Here is a 24,334-nt window from a genome sequence, read left to right as displayed (position 1 = left end):
TGCCAGGGGCAGCAATTCGCCCATTGAGCATTCCTCAATGATTGCAGCTTCTGTTTCTGGTGGGTGCTCCCGGTGGTGCTTGGTGACCTCTTGCTTGACTTCCGTTGCCAGTCTGCTTGCCTGGTTAGGGCTGAAGGATGCCTCCAGTGTGTCAGCGAAGACCTCAGCCTTGTCCCTGTTGCTGCATGCCAAGTGAGTCTTCCCTTGTATCTGTGGGTTTGGTTCCTTCTTCCCAGTCAAGCGTCGGGTCATTCTCCAGCAAGAGTTGTCAGTCCTTCAAGTTAGCTGTAGCTGCTTCCCATATTTCCCCTCTGTGCTGGCTTATTTGCATCTTAAGCTGTCTTGTCAGCTCATTGTACTTCTTCAGCAGGTCGGGGGTGCGGTTCCTTTGCCACTCTCTCCGGGCTCTGTTCTTATCAGCTATTGACTGCTAGATGCCCTTCAGGAGGTCGTAGATAGAGCAGCGTTGGAGTTTCTGCTCGGGAACTCTGCACTCAATAGCAGTGTGGATTGCGGCTGTGAAGTGGTGAACCGCCTGGTGAGGCTGAACTCTTCACCTCACATGCTCTAAACACCCTGAAGTCTAAGCCCCGCACCACCAGTTCCTAACCCTATACCTTGCCGATAATCCTGGGGCCAGTGCTGCTGGCAGGAAGACTCCTGAGGGAGACTGGCTTTCTCGTTTGTGCCCCTGAGATTTCTCATTGTCAGACTAAGCCTCTGCAGCAGCGGCTCATCTATGGCGGTGGAGCATCACCCGCCAAAAATGTCATGAAAGAAAAATAACAATTATAAACACGTTTTATTTTTCCTGTCCTGCTGAGTCTTTGGGATGGGGCCAGAGGGATGACAGGAGGAGTGGTGGGCACTGCCTTCAGTGCGCATGACGGTTTGGCCTGCCGTCTCAGGCCGGCCTAACTGTCCTGTGCAGTGAAGCTCTCTCCAACCCAGCTACGAGCTGCATTTGAGCGAGAGCACGCACAGACTTAGTCTATCTCTGAGCGCAAATCAAGGATGCGCAGGCCAGTCCTGAAGCTGCTCGCATGCATGAGAGCAGCTTCAGGATTGGCTACAGGGCAGTCTAAGACCCTATGTCTGGAAAAGAGGAGCAGAAGAGTGCGACACGGCCGGTTGCAGCTAAGTAATTTTTAAAATGTATTTTGCCCACCCACGACCCTCTATTCTCTCCCCCACACCTATGCCCCAGCCGCCTTTAGTCCATAACACCAGCTGCTATTTGGCCGTCTGTGGCTCCAAATGGAAGCCACCCCTCCTCATTTTTTTTCATATTCAATGAATGTTAAACTAGTGGGGTCTTTTAGAGTGGAGTGGGCAGGAAGTTGTGTTGCACATCTGCAAACCCTGTGAGTTTAAAAAATATGTAAAGGAATCCGAAATTGAATTTAATAGGCAAGCAAGGGTTGTCATTAGGAATAGCGTCACTCATGAAGTTGCCACTTAAGACAGAAGCTAAACAGTATTTATGAAAACGGTATCTGTAATTATAACTCAAACCCAATAAGTAATTGTGTGTTGCCTGCCTGTTGGACCGATTTTCTGCGCTTGAATTCTGTCAAAGATGTGTAAGGACGCGCGGCCTGGAGGATAATTACTGTAAATCTTTTTATTGTAGTTTTGCGTGTTCTTTTTTCACACCCCAAAGCCAAAATCTAAGGGCGCTCAGTTAAGGCTTTCTTTTTGCTGCTTTTAGAATTATGATTTAAGGACCGTTATTTCCCGTCTTTTGGGGAGAATAGATCAGTGGCGCTGTGACTGCATGGAAATGACAGTAGTGCTGTAAAAAAAAAATGAAATAAGACAGGAAAATGGATGCTTCTAGACTGGCTCTTGTTGTTTCTGCCGCTGTTTGTGACGCAGGAAACAAAAGGAGAACTCTGCAACCTTTTGTCGGGAAGCGGGGTTTGTTTACTTGTCCACAGAGGCGCGCCAAAAGCGTGTCAGGCCTCGGAAGAGGCACTTGGCTAATGGGCTCTCTGGAGTGTCCTCGGTCTCCTGTGAGATTAATGAAATAATGAATACCGTTGCTCTGTCTTGTACGGATGCTTTGAAACAACGCACAGAACTATGGGAAGATGTTTGGGCGCCACGTTTCCTCAAGTTTGAGTTGTGCATTCTTTTTCCTTAATCACCCTCCTTCTTGAAGAATATCGCGGTTCACTCACAAAAGTATCATTAAAGGGTTGATTTTTATAAAAGCAATAGCATCTCTTCCATAATAAATCCTTCCTCTCACTCTGCCCAAAATGTAGAATGTTGTCGCATTGAAATGACATCACTGTTTGTGGCACATGGAAGCCCAGGCAGGAACGAATACTATGTGACACCGTGTGATCACTGTGTGACAGTCCATTTTTTCTTGAAATGCCTTTTCTTTGACGCAATGTTCTTGTTAGTGAAAGGACACAGAGCCTAGTGTAAAACGACTACGAATCCATATTTAAAAGAAAAAATATATATTGGTATGTTTTAGAACACAACTGTTCCAATATCTTTCGCCTGTATGCGATCCATCAGAATTCAGTTCTGCATGGAGCTGGTTTTGTGCGTAGTTGTGGCAGTCTTCATTGCTAGGGTATATAACAGTTTGACTCTGAGTTTAAAACATTTTCTTTAGCTTACGTGTTCCTTAAAAATTATAGTGGTCTTTTATGTTTTAACATGAAAATTTAGCCGTGCTTTAAGATTTGCAAAACCGGTTGTGTGGCCACTCTCTAGTAACTCTGGTTTTTTCATTATGTGTGTACTCCCAGTGAGAATAGGCAAGTTTGACCTGTTTTCTTAGTTTAAGAGTTGTCAAATACTCAATTCCTGTCATATTTCATTTTGTAAGTTCATCAGAGGATTGCATTTTCTTTTGCCAGTTTTCTTGTTCCATCGTGATAAATTCTGAGTACTAGGGTACCTCTTCCACAAATGGTAGTCTATCTGCACTCAAACTGTCCAGATTTTCGACGTGTACATCTCCAACCAGGAGGCACTGCACCTACAATACAAATTTCACCTGGAAGCAACATAGTCAGAGGTTTTTCAGACTGCACCATTTATGTGCAGTGGTGTACACAGGCCCTGCAGCTACCGAGCTACAGGGAGCCCCATCAGCGCAGTACTGTGGCCTGAGAGCTCCTGATTAAATCCGGAGCATGGCCCCCTCCATCTACCTTGCAGGGGGACCCCTCGAGTTTCGTTACACCACTGTTAATGTGTCTTTACGAACCAGCCCACAACTTCATCTCCAGTATGGCCTCATCTGACAAAGAATATGGGGGAGAGGATTTTGCCTAAGGGCTAGGGAGATCAACCTCAAATCTGGGGAACCGGGTTCAAGTCTCGGTAATGATGCTCAACATCCTGTGATTCTGGGCAAATCACTTAATTTCCCCGTGCCTAACATAAAAATGAATATGTCCATGTGTAACTCAACTGGTGCTCATGTAAATCGCTCTTATACCTTCGGGTCAAGTTTGAGCTATATAAAAACTCGGGGGGGGGGGGGGGGGGAATAAAAAACCCTCTGCCCAGAGGAGATCTAATCTGAAGGTGGCTGATATTCACATGTGGAAGGGTCTAGAAGCCCTGCGAAAGCACCTAGATAAAAAACAAGCATTTACAATGCAATGGTCTCGGCATTGTTAAAATTAGAGCTATTGGCATTGCTCATGACATTATTTTTATGTTTTTGTTTTTAAAACATAAATGAATGGCATTGTCATTTACAATGCCAATAGCTTAATCGCTCGCAAATGCGAGACCTATTGCATTTGCACCCACACACAGAGCCATTCACATAGAGCCACCTACACACACACAGAGCCACCTACACACACACAGAGCCACCCTCACACAGACAGAGCCACCCACACATAGAGCCACCTACAAAAAAAGCTACCCACAGAGCCACAGACACAGAGCCACACACACAGACACAGAGCCACACACACAGAGCCACACACACAGAGCCACACACACAGAGCCACACACACAGACAGAGCCACACACACAGACAGAGCCACACACACAGACACAGAGCCACACACACAGACACAGAGCCACACACACAGACACAGAGCCACACACACAGACACAGAGCCACACACACAGACACAGAGCCACACACACAGACACAGAGCCACACACACAGACACAGAGCCACACACACACACTCAGACACAGAGCCGCACACACACACTCAGACACAGAGCCGCACACACTCAGACACAGAGCCGCACACACAGACACAGAGCCGCACACACAGACACAGAGCCGCACACACAGACACAGAGCCGCACACACAGAGCCACACACACAGAGCCACACACAGAGACACAGAGCCAGACACAGAGCCACACACACACAGCATAACAGACACAGCATAACAGACACAGCCCAACAGAAACAGCCCAACAGACAGAGCCCAACAGACACACACACACACACACACAGAGCCCAACACACACACACACAGAGCCCAACACACACACACAGCCCAACACACACACACAGAGCCCAACACACACACACACACAGACACACAGAGCTCAACACACACACACACACACACACACACAGCCCAACACACACAGTCCCCAACACACACACACACAGCCCAACACACACACACACACACAGCCCAACACACACACACAGCCCAACACACACACACAGCCCAACACACACACACACCCTCACCCCGGGGAGTCTCCTTATTTACAAATGGGTTATTCAAGGCCCCCACCAACTCCCAGAGCTCACCCGTTGCTTCCCTCAGTCTAGCTCAGCCACACGCCCATCTCTGCCCAGTAACGAGCAACCCCCCCTCCCCCCCAGGGAGCAGAGGCAATAAAAAACGATCACAAGCAGGGGGCAGAGGCAAGAAAAAACGATCACAAACAGGGGGCAGAGGCAAGAAAAAACCATCATCACAGAGCTCTTTATCAAACACTGTTTCGTATAATCACTACTTAGGCTCTCAGTTTTCACAATCAAATCAACAGCAGCGAAGCTCTTCATTTCACCCTCTAACCACAAACAATCATCACCATGCCCTTCATCTCACTTAACTCCTAAGACATTCTCATCTAGCACATCCATTGGTGTAGTATTGTAGAAAGGTTTCTAATGAAATCCAACAATATTTGAAATATTTTAAGGTACCCTTGTAATTTTAGAGCTAGTGACAAGTGTTTGAGTATGTTTGATGCATCAACAGCAGGATGCATCATTCTCAGGGATGTAAGAAAGTAGGTCAGACTCCAAGCTCTGGTGCCTCTGAGCAAAGAGAACCGCTCAGGTACTCTAGAAAACATAAAATCAACGCAGGCCGAGACCTAAAAATGCACTTCATATGACACCAATGAATAGCTCTGGCCGCGGAAGACATTAACAAGTGACAGATTAGTTACATTTGGAGTAAAATCCACCAACAAATAGTGTTGTCTTTACAAAACAAACACGTTCCGCTTCCTTCGCTCCTTTAAGTGGAACACTTGTCATCTAAGGTTGCGGGAACAATTTGGGAACTCCCTTAAGCGATAAAATAAGTAATATGATTTCACAGTTAAATAATTAAAATGCAAAAATGCGTTAGGAGTAAAACAGCTTTGCCAATTTTCACTAGGCGGATAATGTATTCCTAATCTCCTGGCATGGACGTCTCAAAAAAGCCTTTGGCCCGTCTTCAAATTTTCTAGAATGGCATATGCTTCCATATATCATCGGAATTTCTGAGTGTTGAAAAGCATGCCTCGCGTTCAGCCTCAAGGGTATACATTATTTAAACTCGACGCTCTGCCTCGCTCCTGTTCATATTTCGGGGTAGGGTGCAGGTGGTTCAAATTTAGAGGCGGCCTGCTGAGTTTAGCTAGCTCCGGAGCTCGTTTTGGCAATGTTTGTTAACCAGTCACACACGCATCCATTTTTAGGAGCTGCACGAGCCCCATGCAGCCGGCCCCGGGTGCTGCGTGGATGCAAATGAGCCGCACATTCTTAAAGCGGGAGATGTGCGCGGTTTTGAGGCAGCCATCCCTGCCTAATGCGGCTGTCAGGTGTGTCACAAGCAACAGATGCTTGTTTGACAAAGGACCTTTTTATTCTGGCTAATTTTAGCAGTTGCAATTCAACAAAAAGAGAGGCAGGGAGAATGTAACAATACACTCTTATTCCCCAACTATACTGTTTCAAACAAAAAAAGAGTGTAAAGACTCTAAATATTACAACCAGAGCAGGGAAAGAATGGATATAAAACACCAATTTCGTTTGTATAGAAAGCCCTCACTCACCAACCTGGTTGGTGACATGCTTCATCATAGGGCCCCACTGGGAGAAGCCGAATGCCTCCCCAGTGTGCTTCAACACCAGATTTACTACGGAGCAGGTATTGTGAGATGGGGAGTGCTAAGTGATGGTAGTGATAGTGAAGTTTAAAAAATGTCTAAGTTGTATCAAAAATTATTTATTGTTTCATCAATTGGACATATTAAAAACAATGTGTAGGAAAATAAGCCAAATAAATTATTCGGCTATTTCCAATCGCTTACCAGTGAAAAATTGTAAAAAGTGCATATGAAGGAAAAAATCCCTCTTTGGTACTCTCGATTAGAGAGACCGAAAAATTAAAATAATGCACTTTAGTGGTGAGAAACGATCACACCATGGATCTCGGGAGGGGGCGAATTCGGCACACCGCCCTCGACGCCAGGCACTCACTGGAAACCTGCAATCTCCCTCAGTTACCGGATTCCTTCATATGCACTTTTTACAATTTTTCACTTTACGTCCCTAGGTTAGGGTGGCCTTAGCGTGCTCATACCGCCGGGGTTTAGTCCACTCATGGTCCTGACGAATGCCTGGTAAACTTACACCTTCTATGGCAGAAACATGTTGACCGACTTGTAAGCTATTGGAAATTGAACAATTTATTTGGCTTCTTTTCCTACACATTGTTTTTAATATGTCCAATTGATCAAATAATAAATAATTTTTGATACAACTTAGACATTTTTTAAACTTCACTATCACTACCATCACTTAGCACTCACCATCTCACAATACCTGCTCTGCAGTAACTCTGGCGTTGAAGCACACTGAGGAGGCATTCGGTCTCTCCCAGTGGGGCCCTATGATGAAGCATGTCACCAACCAGATTGGTGTTGTATATCCATACTTTCCCTGCTCTGGTTGTGATATTTAGAGTCTTTACACTCTTTTTTTGTTTGAAATAATTTAGCAGTTGGACACACCCGCCTGTTCGCGACTCTGCTTTGTACAGCCAGCGCTGGCTGAATCATGCGAGGCTGCAGCTAAATAGGCCACACTTTGAAAGAAGGCAAACTAACCCCTAGGAGAAGGAAGATAATACTGCACAGGCCCAGCTGCTGAATGTGACAAGATTAGCATTTCCCTAAAGTTGATGGGCAAAACATAGGCGCAGCAAAGGCGTTACAGAGCAAGCATGCTCCACTGTGCTTTCTGAAGATTAATACCCTCGCAGTCACAGCAGGGCTCCTTCTGACATCTACAATTTACATGCCCGACAAAACGGTTTAATACTCTGACCTAATCAATCACCGTATTTTTTTTAAAAACTGTTCAAATGTGCCAGCTCCGAATTAAAAATAAAATGGAGGTACGCTTGGGCTTTTTTTTTACCCAGCTCTAATTTGCTCCACTTAGTACCAGACTTTACAAAGTTTTGTTCAACTACATATGTTTCGTTGTGCGCCAACATTTCAGAAATGCTATGGTTTTTAATTACAGTCCACAAATATCAACATGCCTAGTCTCAACATCACTGACAAAGTGTAACCTGGCCGCGGCAGAACATCAACCTGTATCTGCCCTGCGTGTCAGGGCCGCTCCCCTTTCCTCTCTCCGCTTCCGGCCAAAGCTTTGACTTGGCCCCTGCCTTGCTCGTTCCTCCTCTAGTCTTACTCCTCCTCCACCTCCCACTGACTCAAAAGGCCACACCTCTTCAAATGACACCATCCAACTGCGCGAGGCTCCAGGTAACTAACTCGATTACGAAACGAAACTGTGCATGGCCATCAAAAGCGGACAACAACAAAAACGCGAAGTAAACGCAGTCCTTGTCCTTTTTTTTTACTGTCAGTGGCAAATAAAAGTGCCTGCCACTATGCAACTCACTTTGTTTTCACAACGGACTACTTGCCTCTCTGCGAATGGCATTACCAAGGACGAGCGGCGGGTGGGGACGCGAGCCGCACTGACAGCTCATCTCCGAGGCGGGCGGAGACGCGTCCAGTCTGCGATGCCAGACTTAGGCCTGACATTTTTTTTCTGGGTCCTCAGCTACTCGTGTGCCACGTGTATTAAAAGCAAGCCGTCGGGAGGGCATTCGAACACCACCATCTTTCTCCGAGGCCATGTAGTAATGCCTCGGAGAAAGGCACCGTCCTTTTCTGATTCGGGGGCGTGTGTTTCTTTCTCTCTTTCCATTGGCTGGAATGTAAAATTCCAGCCAATGGGAAGAGGATAGAAAGAAGCAAAAAAACACGCCCCCGATTCAGAAAAAGAAGGGGCTTAAACAGAGTGATGCCCCTCTCCTCCAATGGCTGGCCTCCGTTTAGGAAGCCAGCCAATGGAGGAGAGGGGCGGGTTCAAGCCCCACTCTAGAAAACATTAAATCTCGGAGCGAGACTGCGCAAGCGCAGCCTATGGTCCGAGACCTAAAAAGCAGCTGCTTCTGAATCCTTATTTCAGGTCAAAGGAGTGCTACAAGGGATTTGTTTATATGATATTAAAGATCAGTTGGGAGTCGTATCAATAGTATCAAACTCCAGTGTAACAAGTATCACATATTTACTAAAATAGAAAGCAAACTTATGGAAGGCAAAGGAAACACGGAGAAATTATGAAATCTGTTCTTCAAAATTTTTTTATATAAATTCAATAAAGTAAATTTCAATTCAAAGTATGGGGAGACATACATAGAAAGCAAAAAAGAAGTGAAAAGGGGTACATATCACTTCACCGCATCGATTCACAACTTAAACATCAACTCCAATCAATTTATAACAACAACCAAAAGAAATCAATTGGTGATGGTTGTATGCCTGTGCACAAGCAACAGAAAAGGAGATGATGTAACTGTCGACGTTTCGGTCTTATATTGCTGCCGTCGTCAAGACCATCATCAGGACCATGAAGTTCATTTGCAGGTAAAATAAACCCCCTGAAAATTCCAGTTATATTATTCTCATATGGAATTCTGTGTATTAAAAACGATTCTCATACGAAGCGTATGTGGTCTCAGCGATGAGGTGAATTATACCACTGAGATACAAGGCCAGTAAAAGAAATTTTTGATTTGGAACGGATGGCAGGATGTCTCTCGGTCACGTCGCGAACAATCTGTATCCTAGCAACAATACTGTTTCCTTTCTAAGAGTCAATCAAAGCGCTTTTAATTATTATCGCTGCGTAGGTTCTTCAATCTTTTTAGGAAAGCCTGTTTTTGCTTTAACATTTCTAGATAGGAGGACAATGCTTGGTAGATCCTTCATAGCTCCTGGGGCAGGGTGTAGAAGTGTTTCCTCTTCAAAGACACTCATGAAACCACTGACATGAGACATCTCATTATTGAATTATTGAAGTCCTTGGTTCACTGGTATCAACACCCCATAACCTTTATAGTGCGCCTGATCTAAGGTTTAGGACTTACACAAGGCGGGGTCAAAGTCAAGAGTAGTTGACTTATCCCAATATTAAACTTCTGATGAATTGATATCAGGGCCTCAGAGACTGCTCTGCATACTTAAAAAACAATTGACTATCCCAGGTTGTTTTTTAAAGTACTTGATAAGGCTTGTGCAATGACTTGTTCAGAGGTTTTATTAACTGTGGGTCCGTTTTGGTGACTATCATTTCACTTGGCATCTCGGCGATTAACATCCTTTTACACACAGTCTTTCCCATGTATGCCTTTACCACACATCCTTTACCATGCAGATGCTTTACCATGCATATCTTTTTTTGGTTTGTGAATAATTTTAGCAGCTTTTAATGCATCTTCACGAAACTTACAAAAATAAGTTCATTCACATCAGCTCATGCCTGTAAAGTTTTGGGGTGATCTGTCAAGCAGGGGCAGAGAAAAATGGTCAAAGGGTGTCCCAAAACACATTTTCCCCAATGCAGTTTTCTATAGGAAAATTGAACAGTTGTACTGCAAAAATGGCTATATTGAATTACACTAAATTTGACAGAAAGCTAGGTCTTGGTCCAGAAGCATGCTTTTTGTGATTTGGCGAAAAACATTTCTGTCGTTTTTGGGAAACTAAGGTTCAAAATCTATGTATATGTCATGCTGTGGAGGCAACACACCTAGAAAAAAGATCTGATTGGCTGCCACCACATCCACAAAGATGTGGTGGCAACCATTTTAGAACTCGAGGACTCAGTCCCCTGTTATGAAAATAAGTCACAAATATAATAAAAGGGGTGGGGGAGGGTGTGTGTGTGTGTGTGTATATATACACACATTTCAGATAATGGTAAGGCTAAATGTAGGGTTTTGGGCTGAATAGTGGTACTTTTGGGGCATAGAGCTGGGTGGTATTAAAGGGGGTAATGGTAAATTTAGATTTTTGGTGGGCAGTGGTAAAGGGAGGTAAAGTTAGTTTAGAGTACAGTGGTGGGCAGTGGTAAAGGGAAACCCTTGGGGTTCTACCTAATACTGCAGGATGAGGCAGTTCTTCTAAAAGAAACTCCCTTAGACTTGGAAGCACATTAAGATATTCGGACACAAGACTAAATAGTCTACCTCTCCAGGCGCAGAAATATTAGGAACCCCTTCCGGGTTGGAATTATCACTGGAACTAAGAGACTACTTGAAACTGACCTCAGCCCTGAAGAAGTCGCGGGGTAATTCCCTGTAACAGCGACAAAACACGTGTTGGTTAAGAAGGCTTAAGATCTTGAATTAAAGACATCGGAAAATACGAAGAAAAGCATAATTGTGATATTTTATGAAACTTTATGTATTTACTTTTAAACATGTGCAGAGGATTTGTGTATATATAGTAGAGTGGTCTGCTGGACACACACGTGGGGATTTGGTGGTTTTTCCCTACCTTATAACACTGTACCAGATTACCTGCCATAACTGATTTGTACATGTGATAGACCCTGGAGCGCCATTTTGCCTATTGCTGACCACTGACTATATACCAGGCTGCATACAAACACTTAGATACAGCAACTGTGATTATTGTTGAAGAGACGCATTTACAAATCCTAAGTACTTCAAACTCAGACACTGCGGATGGGAACAATCCACTTACTTTTAGGTTTGACAAACAATCTGCAGAAGGACAACAGGTGATCCTCTGCTTCATCAACAGAAAGACAAAAGAAGCAATGGCGAGGCTTGGGTCTTGTGGCATCCCATGTGCTCTGTTACTTCAACCTTTGGTTTTTTAAGGGAACGTGTGTGTGTGTGTGTGTGTGTGTGTGTTGGTGTGTGTGTGTGTTAGTAAAAATAAATCATCTAGGATTTGTAAATCGCAGCAAATCACCCATAAGGGTCTCAAGGCCCTGAATTGTTGGCACAGGGAGATTAGGATGTTGATGCCGACATGAGACTCCAACCTGGTTTCTATCCGGTATGCTCTATGTAATGCAGTCAGTTAGCTTTGTACTGAAGGACCTAACCGTAACTTTACAGAGCACACATTTAACTTCATTAGGGAGTCTGCAGCCATTCATGAGGAGGTGGTAACTTCATAATGTAAACGTACATTTCTATTTTATTTACATTGCAAATCAAAACATTTGCTAAGCGTTGGGTGAGAATGTTGCTATTACCCTACAGCTTGCAGCTTTACCTCTGCTGTTAATTTGACCCAAAAAATGAAGACCAGGGAACTCGCATTGCTCATGACATGTCTGTTGATTAGGGAAGGAAATTCAAACAAACGTCAGATTCGGGGTTGGAGAAGAGGCAGCTTAGCATGATATGCGACTCCCATATGAAGAGCCCTTTATAGGAAATAAAATATATTTTCTCAAGATGAAGTGACTCGAGCCCGGATGCCCACGTTGTTGTGATTTCTTTTCTTTCCTTTTTTGTGCTGTTCATGCCTGTCGCGGATGGTCCAGGATCTTTGCTTTTCAAAAAGCCTCAAAGAACAGTTTTCTGTTCTTGATTATTATTTTACTCCTAAAATCAAATGGGAATCAATATTTTCCACTGTCCGTATTGATCTTTAAAAACAGCATAAAGCAGATCTTCTTTTGAGTGACTGTCCAGACAGGTGGTGATAACTGCAAGGTCAGTGTGTTTGTAGATTGACAGCCCAGGTTGGCTCAATGGTGAATTAAAAAAAAAAGAATAAAAGGGACGATATTCCCTTAAATAACTACACGGGCATGCTTGTGCAATACGGTTTTTCACTTAAGTGTATTTAATGTGTTATATGTGCCTGAGTGTAGTGCTGAAACTAAACAGGCCTTCTAGTGCCGTCACACATTTGGCAGCATATTAGTTACTCGTTAATTTTTTGATATTACATAATAAATATGGATACATAGAGATAAGATGATCATAAATAAATGTTATAAATAGCAATGGAAATTACATATGAAATAAGTTGCTTTATTTATCACTTAATTAAATTCTTACTCTCAATTTCAGTCTGTGTTTCCAGGTTGCTAAAACGTACTTCAGTAATTACAACGTAGCACTTATAAAGTGACCTTTTATTTCTGCGTCTTTTTCAGATGAGAAGCCTGACTGCTCCAAAGCCCGCTGCGAGGTCCAGTTCTCTCCTCTGTGTCCTGAAGACTCCATTTTGATAGAAGGTTATGCCCCTCCTGGCGAGTGCTGCCCCCTACCGAGCCGGTGTGTGTGCAACCCGGCCGGATGCCTCCGCAAAGTGTGCCAGCCAGGCTACTTGAACATCCTGGTGTCCAAGGCCTCAGGGAAGCCGGGGGAATGTTGCGACCTCTATGAATGTAAACCAGGTAGGCGGGATTTCTGAAAATCAAGTTACCCTTGAAAATAAACTTTGCTGCTAAAAGTACCAATTACATTTCCTGGCTGTATTCGGTTCTGAAGTTGCCGATGTGTTTAGCATGCTGACAACAGCCAATAAGAAAGTAAAGTAAGAATGCCTGCTTGATGTTAGGTCACGTTATATGCCTCATTTTCTGCCAATGGAGGTGGTGTGTTTATCATGCTGTTAAGCAATCTGTTCACCAAAAACCTCTTAAAATGCTGCTGTTTCAAATATTGCTGCTCCTATTAATCATCCAAATTTACTAAGAAGCAAGATTTATAATTTTGAATGAGAAAGCGATGCAATTTAGTGTACTGAAATAAACCACAAGATTGAAATGTAACTATCACTGATAGAAATGCACGACCTGCTGCGAGAACTGCAAGATAAAAACCGAACGTTCAGACTAAGTGACATAAATAGACCGTATTATTTGTCTACAGGCATTTTAACATCATCTCTCAAAGAAGACAAAGAAACCAAAGCAATATTTGATTCCATTACACTCAACTTATTTTGGGAAAATGTACCCATATCTGTTCGCTCAAGTTTGTGGTTTTGAGTTTTGTACTTTCCTTTACCTGCTCACTTTATACATTGGACATTCAATTACTATCGTAAAATGCCATTCCTTACAATAGAGACTCCCTCAACCCCCAACATATTTTTAATGACATCACTATTTGCTTATTGTGCATTGGAATTCATAAGGTACCACGCCTGATGAATGCCCTTAGTATAATGGGCTGAAACGTCTATTATAAATGTTGGAAACCTGGAGCGTTAACAGTTTTAAGCTATTGTCAGCAACTCAAACTGCTTACACTGCTGTGGCCTGGCCATCCGAATTCAGACCTCCTTGGAAATGTGGGAGTTCTTGCACCATGTAGGAGCTGTGTCCTCAATAATTTCGTGATGCCGGTCAGTGCTTTGTGTGGGTTCACTTTGGCTTACCCAATCACAACAAGCCTTCAGAATGTTTGGCTGAAGGCGTTAAAAATGCGATTGTCACTTTGTGGACTCGAGAAAAGAAACACTTTGAAGTACCAAAGTGGTATAGTGATTCCTTTCGCTGTTTGCAGGTTACAGGTGGAAAACCTGCAACTGTTGATAGCAGAGAAAAATCCGGGAGATGATCTTTAATTTTCCTAACTAGTGTAGGGTGCGTCATGAATTAAGAATTAAGAAAAATATCGAACATGTGATATGTTGGCAATATACATGATCTGATTTGAAAATTAAGTGCCTCGATCATCCACCAGGTACTCCTTAAAAGTGTCTGCTCTAATGTCTGTTTTGAGAGGACACTTCAGTGTAATAGTGTTTCACTAATCCATGTGCTTATTGCAAAAATGTAGATGTCGCTGCTGACCTATTGTTTTGTTTTAATATGAATAGTTTCCACCAAAATAGGAAATATCACAGTTGCTTTATTGTGTTCCTTGTTACTTATAGATGAATGATATCATGTGGATGCAATGTATTTATAGAGACATCTAAATAGCTAAAAACAGATGGCTTCAAGTAAAATACCTGAATAAAGCCCGAGACGAGAGTCTGTTGGTATTGGTTAGAGTGATGTTGAGAAATCAGGTGGAGTTTTGGGTAAACCTTTACTGGCACTAGCTACAGCCTCAGTGCGCTTTGCTAGGAGACAGGAGTGTGTTAGAGAATCAGCAGAGCAGCGGGTGAGAGGGTTCAATAAGGGCGATCTGTCAATATGTCTCTGAGTCTGAATGGTAGTGTTTTGGTTGGAGAGTCTTCCATGAATTAGTGGGCGGCTGGATGCTCTTGAGTGGGACTGGGCCGGTGTGATGGATGTCAGATCAGGCCAAGAATGTCTTTGCGGTTAAGCCTGGAAGATCTCCCCTTCTGGTTGTATGCTACTCAGGGGAAATTAGTCTTTTGGTCTTGGCAAACAAAAGCATGTCCCCTATGACTCTTAGATTTGCATAGTTTGTTTAGATCAGGTGTCTCGAATGAGTAGCTCGTGGGCTACTGGTAGCTCTTCATCAACCTATAAAGTAGCTTTCCTGTGTGCAGCACAGTAAACTAAATTAGAAGCTTTTGCTTGGTTGAATGAATATACACATACCAAAATTGAAAAGCATGTATTTTAAACTAAAATGTCTGTATTTTCAGAATTAATAAGCTGATGTTTGGAGAAAACCGGTTACATTTCCAAAATATATTTAAAGCTGATATTTAAGTAATTAAAATCAAGCAATGTTGGGGAGACTATTACTAATATTACCCTGGTGCTAGGGGCATTGCATCTATGGGTGTTATATATTACCCGTTTAGAGGCATGCCACATTGACAAAGCATATTTTTTTACATTACTGCTGGCAACCAAGTCTGATGCACAGAGGTGATCACTGCTACTATGATGGCCACTAATATAATCTTGTGTAGTGTGGTTACTACTACATCTCTAATAATACTAGTAGCTTGGGAGGATTTTTGTTAAACAGAAGTAGCTCTTATTGCAGAAAGGGTTGGAGACCACCTGGTTTAGATATATATATAGCACTAATAGACCGATTTACTGCCACTCTAGACTCTAAGCATGCAGAATGCCTAAATAAAGTGGAATGCATAGAGGCACAGTGAGCAAAGTGAGCATCATACATTTGGTACACTCTGGAAGGTGAAGCTGTTTCCCGGTTGGCCTCTGAACTGCCCTACGCACCCGCAGTAAGATTCAGGATGGACAGGCACTATGTATAATTTAACTGCATGGCACGAGTGATGCAGAATTGAACAAATTATATGGGTTCGATCTAGTCTGTTAACTTTACACAGTGGTAAGAGAGGAGATGGAAGGAAGTCATGGTCAGTGTGTGACAGAGGCCCCTTTGAACAGGGACGTCTTCAGATTAAGAGGTTAAGGCAGGTTCAAAAGTGGGTAGTCTAGGTAATTTTGCAGATGGGTTCCCTGCACTCTGACAGTGTTGTTTGTCTCTGTACCTTCTCGATGTGGCCTGGCAGATTGTCACATTACAATACTGCTGGATTGCAGTGTGAGGGAGAAATTATGGTACAGGGTATATTACCAAGAGCAAAACGGAGTGTTCAGCCAAACTGTGACCTGAGCACCAGGCCATCCACTCTGCTATTAATGAAAGAAGTTTAATCCCTGACCGAGGAAAGGCTTCATGGCTTGGCAGCACAGCTGTCACCACACAATTACGTGAGAATCACCAGGAGGAGGGTTTTGGCTCTACCCTCACATTTGGAAGCCAGGAATACATGTTTTGATTGAGCAGAAGTTGTGTACTTTCACTAGACAAAGTGCTTGCTCTCCACACATCCGTGATCATCTTTATTTATCCACCTGCCTGACCTTGAACTTTCAGGAGCACACAAGGCACTGTAATGCTATTAAAGTGTCTTCGATAACTAGATCATTTATGGTGTTTTTCTCTGGCAGCAGCACAGATGGAAGGAGTTCAGTCATTAACCAAGAAGAACAAGAGGGTCCCTGGTATTACAAATGATAGGGAGAAGAAAGCAGGGAAAACACACTGAAGCACAATAGAGACTTCTCCCTGCATACTTTAAAGCAAGGTAGTACATCCACAAATATAAATATATGTATATATCTATATATATATATATATATATATATATATATATATATATATATATATATATATATATATATATATATATATATATACCCCATAGACCAGGTATTTTTCAAAAATATGACTCATTTTACACTTTTGTTTTTTTAATAGAATAACATTTCATTCAAACCAGCACAATTTATTGAGCTCCATGAATGCGATGAAGAACAGTGAACGTGATGTACACATCAGCAAGAAGGAAAGGAACAGAAAAAATACACAGGAAGGGCAAGACAATACAGGTTCTTCAATATATATATATATATATATATATATATATATATATATATATATCTAAACTGGACACAAAATCATGAAAACCCACAATTACATACGAGTATACATATTACAAAACAAAATATTGAACACGAGGTACAGAAATGCACTGACGCTCGTTTCGGAAATGTGATGTACACATACACAACAGATTCCTTCATCTAGGCGCTGAGAGAACCGATAAATCAGTGGCCGAAGGCCATCTGTGTAGAATACTCTGAAAGCGATTTGTACAGTGTAAGGGGCTCAGTATCAATTCTGAATATAGTACAAGTCTGTAGGGACAACAAGACAAAAGTGAATATTCCATACATACAGTTCTGTTATTCTTATATATATTTTTGTAAAAAATGTATATATAACGGAGCATGGACAGAAAGAATTATCCAGAATGGGTAAGATCAAGAAAGAAAGTGTGTGGTAGTAAAGAGCCCGACCACTCAGGTAAGTACATTTCAGATATATGTATACTTACCTGTGTGACAAGATTTGACTTAAGAAATCACCAGTGCAATTATTAATATGTATCAAAGTGAAAAGTGTTAAAAAAATAAAGAGAATGGCCCAAACGACAGACCTACCTACTTTCTGGAGAGCAACAAAAACAACTGATCAGGTTTAACACAGCATCACAGAGTTGACTCTGGTGCATAAAATCCAAGGCACCACACAGATTGCTGCGAAACAGAGACTGCTCATAAAAAAGAGAAGACAACAGGGAACCATGAGGAACATAAGGCTGGAAAGCACCAAGCACTAAAATAGCAGAAGGGGCTACTTCCAAACAAAAAGCAATGCATATTACATGTTTATGGACAGGGGCATAATATGTGTATCTCCTAACTCTGAGCAGAACCTATGGCATAAAGGCGGGCCGTGTGACCCAAAGGGATAAAGACCGAAAATGAATCCCTAACGAAAGGTCAGCACTACAGCCCAATAAGGGCCAAAAGATTCCCCCCCCTACCCCCCCTCTCCGTTTATACACAGCCAGAAGGAAACGATGTACCCCCATCCTAAAATGTAGGACATCCTACAGGTAGGCCTAGGATGGTAGGGAGGGTTCTACAGTCTTACATTACTATGACTAATCACCGCAGCATAGTAGTGAAGCAAAAGCTTACCTCATGATTACAACAAACCTGCTCCTGCATAAAAAATAAGGTATCCGTTCCTGTGGTGTATACTATATTGAGAAGAATGGACCAAAACATAAAGACAATGGGTCAAACTCTTGATTGACCTAAAGATCCCTTAATTATCACAAGTGGTGGGGTGAAATAACTTACAAGTATGTCCCAAGGGGGACTAACACTCGTGTGTGGTCAGGAGATTTTAAAATACAGCTACTTAATGGCGGCAGGTATCCATCTTTGATAGATTAAACAAAGGTATGAATGAGAGCGAAAATAACAAGGGGTTGAAACCTCCTCCAAATGCAATGCCACAAACCTATATGCCGGTTGAATCAAGTACTACGTACCCGACGGAGTGACCATTGCTGGGATCCGACATGGTGGCCCGCAAAGGATGTCCGGAATAAGCTGTTAACTAAAGACCGAATACGGGCTGCTATAAGTAGTCAAAAAAGCCTCCACTAACTTCATGAAGAAAAAAATGCAGAACACCTCCGTCAGTAACGCCTAGAGCGCTGCATGAATATCTGTGAAGGAAGTTCTAGTCACCATATTGGGATCAGGCTGATGCATAGTACCAGTAGCAAATCTCCGGACCTAACTAGAATACCAACTCTAGATGAATACATTTCCTAATAATAATACAAAAACAGGGTGCCTCTACTGCCAAATGACAACTATATAATTACGCCTGCACATAAAGAGGTACAATTTATATTGTATGATCGAGCTGCCAGTGCTGTAAAGGGCCGTACTGCAGAAGCGTAAGACATGGTGGCACCATAATACAGACCACGAATGCGGCTGCCATTATGAAGGACCCAATATCGGTAAATAGTATGTGTATAGCCAAGGAGGGGTAAAAAGGTAGCCTTGGACAATAAAACGTAACAAAGGATGCTATATGCATAACAATACAATAAGACTGTACAATGTGGACCTGATAGAATGGCCTCCGTGTGGACAAACCGAATTCGGCCACTATATTGAGTGAACAGATATCAGCAGGTTGGCACATGGAATGTGAATAGGAGGGATCGCCTCAAAAATAAACAGAAGAAATAGGATATACCCTAATCACCTCCGCTTCAACGAGGTAGGAATGGCACCAGTGAAAGGTCAGAAAAAAAAAACAATGCTAGAACCCCTACTAACCAATACAAAAAAAGAAGAAAAGTTGCCAGAAACGATTTTATTAAAAAGGACACACCTGTCCAGGCAAAGGTTCTAACAGTAAAGACAAGACCTAATTAACAGTCAGAAACTACAGGATGACATTTTCCCAGGTTAAGTGTTCATTAAGACCACTAACTGCCGTTTGAGAGTATATATCCAGAAGACTTATCTTTTTCGTCTCAAACAATCTATGTTCCCATCTTTAGGGCTATGTATCTTCTCAAGAATGGACTGAACTTGTATGTGTATCGATTTATTGAATTCAAAGTAATTTCCTGCAGTACTATTGCCAGACATTCTAAGATGAACAAATGGTCATCTTGACTATCACTTCTCTCCGGGGCGCTTTTAACAGTTTCTAGCCTTTATGCCCATAGAGACCAGCACATCCATGTTGCAATTGAAGGAAATCCCTTCTATCTTTCCGATAAGATGGCCAGTGTCACGGACATAGGTCAGAAGGTCAGATACCAAGGGCTTAAAAAAAAGTCCACGTATTTGGACAATGGTTCCGTTAAGCATCCCGATAGTGAATACAATGGGTCTAAAGGGTGGTTTAGTGATGTTTTAATGAGTTTTGGGAACTCCATAGAAAATTGGGATTACATTTTCATTTTTGAGATATTCAAACTCTTGGGTACAAATAGAGCCTCTATCCAGCGCTTTCTTGGTAATGAGAATTTCAGTTTTAATTCTCTGATCTGGATAACTATTGACTCTCCCATAATGTTCGGGAACTTCCAAAATCACTTGAATTTGTTATTTGTAGTCCGGACTGTCCAGAATTACGATACCACCACCCTTGTCACTGGGTTTGATGGTGACTTCACAATTCAATACGTTTTTTTAACACTTTGTATTTTTCAATATTGAGATTATATTATGGTTTGGGAATAAATCTCATCATAGTATGAATTGTGGAATAAACTATTCTCTTAAAGATGCCTCTCTGTTGTGCTTCAGTTCAGTCATTAACCTACATGGATTTCTAGAGCTGGCTTGACAGTGCAAATGTCACCCGACCGTTTGACCTACACTAATATTACTCAAAATGTCTTTGCTTCCACACAAATACATATCTATTACCATGCTTTCTGCTCGTAATGCTTCAGATTACCATAAAACATTTTTAAAGATGAACCTATTGGCATTGCTAATGCTTCTTTAAAAAAAACAACTTTGCACAGTTGCGCTACAGCATAGGCTTCAAATATTCAATACGTTAAGTCTAGTCAATGCGGTAGACCAGTTTGGGAGGCAATTGTCTGACTGCTAGTTGAGGTGTAACAATATTCTTTATAGTCCTTTTGGAGCCATATTGAAAAGCGGGCACTGTTTATCTTTTAGATTTCTCTTGATGACTACTAGACCTTTATCTATATTCTGACAAATGAAAGAAAGACATGTAATGGTGTTATGTGGTCGTTCAACGTTACCATGTTTCAGTGTAATTTGTTTTAAACCAGGGTAGAGGAGTTGGTGAGAAGCTTACAGTACTTTCAAAACTGTCTGCTGCTTTGCCCTCAGCCGCTGGACGCAGGGCCTATTCCCCTCCTTGAGTTTCTTTATCATTTGTAGCTCGACAGTCTCACAAAGAAACTAGGCACCCAGGTTAGTAGAAATTTGATATATTTATTCATACAAAACACCTATCTGTGAGTAACAAGATGCACCGACGAGAAGGTCTCCCAATAGTTGTATAAAAATGAGCACTGCTTAGAAAGACGAAACACACATGTAAAGTGTTTTAGAAACACATCAATGGTACTCGCCTGGGTTTAGGGGAAACAAATGAAGTACATAGGTGCCAGGGACTGAGATCATGAGAAACGAAGGGGATGACCTTCTGTTGTTACACAAATGTTAACTTGTTTAGCTCTGCAAGCTAATGAGCACTCTCTTGTCTTAAAAAAAGCCAAAATGAGAGAAAGATTGTCAACGTCATAGTTGGTCACAGTTAGCTTGAGCAACAAAACATGGCTACTGTAATTATGCTATGGCAGTGGTTTGATGTCATCTTGAAAACTGACTGAGATACCATAACTCAGCGATGGCACCTAGGTGGGTTAAAAGGAAACATCAATCTCCTCCCTTTTCATCATAGTAACATAAGGGTGGTAAGAGAAGTCTCTGCTTGGCATCCTTTTGTAGGTCTTGCTGGGTTATACAAGAATCTCAATAGTAGAGTAAGGACGATAATGTGTTCTTTATTTTTATTGATGATATTATAAAAACTGTTTATATAAAGTGGACCAACCCTAGGAGCTGTGTCTCACTGAGAATTCAGTTTAGTCCTCATTTCACGAGGGATGCACGCGGTTTTGGATTGGGGCAGCACTCTAAGTATCATCATAATGTTGTTACTAGTGTTAAGTACATCCTCCTGATTTAAAACAATATCTTAGAAGTCTTTTATTTTTTGTGCATGCCAATGTTGAAGGAAGTCGCCCGTTTATGGTAACTCGGGTCACTCACGACCACCTCTTTGCCTTCCCAATAAATGAAGAGTTGAGAAGACAGTAGAGAATACAAACCAAAGCATTTATTGCTATTACGGTGCAGCGGAGCCCAGTCTGACTAAATCTCCTTAGATGACTGACGATGGACTGACCCCTGTCTACACAGTAACACAAAATATACATTTCCAACACCTGGGATCTCATGGCCAGGAGACTCTGGATGTTGCTGCAACATCTCAGCAATCTGTTGATGAATATAGCGCACATTTTTTGTCAACTCATAAAGGTAATTGTAAGCAAGGGGTATTCTATCTCAAACTTTTCGCTGTCTCAGGACGCCCCAGACATTCGCTGGGTGTCCAAACCCGCCCTCATACGGGGACAATCCTGTTCTAGAGTGAGATATGACTCTCGTGTACATGAATTCTAGGGGTAAAGCATCAGGCCGCTGCAATCCTGTGCTCTCTTTAATCTTAGCCAATTTCAGTTTGAGAGTACCATTGTACTTCTCAACTAGGCCTGTTGACTGGGGATGATCTACTGCATGGAACTTTTGTCTAATGTGTAATCCGTCACACACCAACTGGATGACCTTAGCATTGAAGTGGCTGCCATTGTCACTCCAGATCAAGTGGGGTAAACCAAAACACAGGAAGAACTCCTTGAAGAGTACCTTCAGTCGCCATGGCAGTGTTCTCTTTCGTGGGGTAAGCCTCAACCCATTTACTTAATGCCCAGACAACCACCAATATATATTTCAAGTTATTGACTAGTTCCATTTCAATGTAATCCATCTGGAGAACCTCGAAAGGGAAGGAAGTCAGTGCAAAACTGCCAACAGGAGTAGGAGTACCCTATCCAGGATTGTGCATTAAACAAACCATACAGTACTTGACCAGGTGAGCTGCAACTTTGATAATGTTGTCATTTTGCCATACGGAATCGAAGAGCCTGCAAATCCCCTTCGCACTAATGTGTGCTGGCCCGTGCATCATGGTGACCACAGGGAAGACATATGCATTTGGTAGCATCCAGCTCTGCTTCCCGGATTTGTCCGCCCAACACCCATCCTCATCCAAATTAGCCGTACTCTCTTGCCCTATTGCTAACTCTTCAATTGTTTCCTCACTCTGGATTTCTTTTACGTTCTCCAGAGTATCCTCAAACGACCCATTTTCAGGCACCCATCTAGCTGGACCCGACACAAACATCCTCTTCATTTTAGTCTGGGCTGTCTCCTTTGCTCTCTGATCTGCAAATGCGTTCCCCCTCCCAACATAATCAGTTATTGCCTTATGAGTACTGCACTTATCTCAATTGCTAGTCTCTTAGGGAGTGTCAAGGCTGACAAAAGTCTGTGTATTAGTGGGCCGTTCTGTATCTTCATTTCATTCCATAAGACCTTAGGAACCCCCTCGCCGCCCAAAATTATGGGCCACTCCGAACATGTACTGGCTGTCAGTATATATATTGACAGCCAGCCCCTCACTCAGTTCGCAGGCACGAAGAAGTGCCACTAACTCTGCAGCTTGTCTGATTGGTAAGGAACTCGTGATGTCTCAACTACAGTGCGTAGGGTGGTGATAGCATAGACTGCTGTTGTCGTGTCATCTGGTAATTTAAAACAAGAGCCATAGACATATAGCTCCCCTTGGGGTTCAGACAGGGGAACATCAGTCAAGTCTACCGTCCCTTCGTTTCCTCCGTACAGTAGATGCAATCATGCACATCTGATTTCTCACTCTGAAGGGAGGGGTAGTAACGTGGCTGGGTTCAGAGTTGCACATCTTTTGATGTTGACGTGTGGTGCAAACAGGGTGAGCTCGTAGCCAGTCAGACGTGCTTTGGTAAGGTGCTGTGTCTTCGTTCTATTCAAAAGTGTATCCACAGCATGCGGGACCATGACTATGAGATCAGTATCCAGGACGAGCCATGCCGATTGTCGAATTGAAATGGCCACTGCTGCGACTGCTCTCAAACAGCTCTGTAGGGCTCTAGCAACATTGTCAAGCAGAGCAGAGCTATAGGCACACAGCCTTTGCTTACCTCTAAAGGCCTGTGTTAAGACAGAGAGCGCACAGCCAGCCGTTTCATGTACATACAACACAAACAATTACTGGTCGTCTGGGGTGCCAAGCACAGGTGCGAAGCAGAGCACTATCTTTAATTGCTCAAAGGCATGCTGACAGTCAAGCATCCTGGGCAGGGGTGCATGCACATCTTTAGTGGTTAGGCGCAGTAGAGGTTTTGTTAGTAAAGCAAAGTTAGGAATCTAGTGACAGCAAAACGAGGTAATGCCTATAAAAGTGTGCACATCTCGTTGTGTCTTAGGGATAGGCATCTTGGTTATGGCAGCAATGCGCTCAGGTGTTAGTCTTCTTTCTTCCTTCGACAGTAGATAACCTAAGGAGGTGGCCTCTGTCGACAATACTGAAACTTGGAGAGGGACACTTTATGTCCATGATGGGCCACATGTAGTAATAATTTAACCGTTGCATCCCTGCAACCCTTTTCAGAATCCGAAGCTATCAAAATGTTGTCCACATACTGTAATAGGACATTACCTGAGGGAAGGACAAGGGAGTCCAGTTGGCCTTTCAAAGCTTGGCTATAAACACTAG

General features: G+C 42.7%; 1 protein-coding gene across 1 annotated transcript in view; it reads left to right on the top strand.

Annotated features, from left to right (window-relative positions):
• CRIM1 (cysteine rich transmembrane BMP regulator 1) overlaps positions 1 to 24,334 on the top strand; it is an 891,430-nt gene that overhangs the window by 296,704 nt on the left and 570,392 nt on the right. The window contains exon 3 of the mRNA XM_086926868.1: positions 12,757 to 12,999. Within this exon, the coding sequence (XP_086782994.1) occupies positions 12,757 to 12,999 (243 nt within the window). The remainder of the gene's footprint in view (positions 1 to 12,756; positions 13,000 to 24,334) is intronic.

Source organism: Lissotriton vulgaris, chromosome 6, assembly GCF_964263255.1.
Source record: "Lissotriton vulgaris chromosome 6, aLisVul1.2, whole genome shotgun sequence".
NCBI classification, from domain to species: Eukaryota; Metazoa; Chordata; class Amphibia; order Caudata; family Salamandridae; genus Lissotriton; species Lissotriton vulgaris.
The sequence above is the reverse complement of the archived record's forward strand: the minus strand, read 5'-3'. Positions and strand labels throughout refer to the sequence as shown.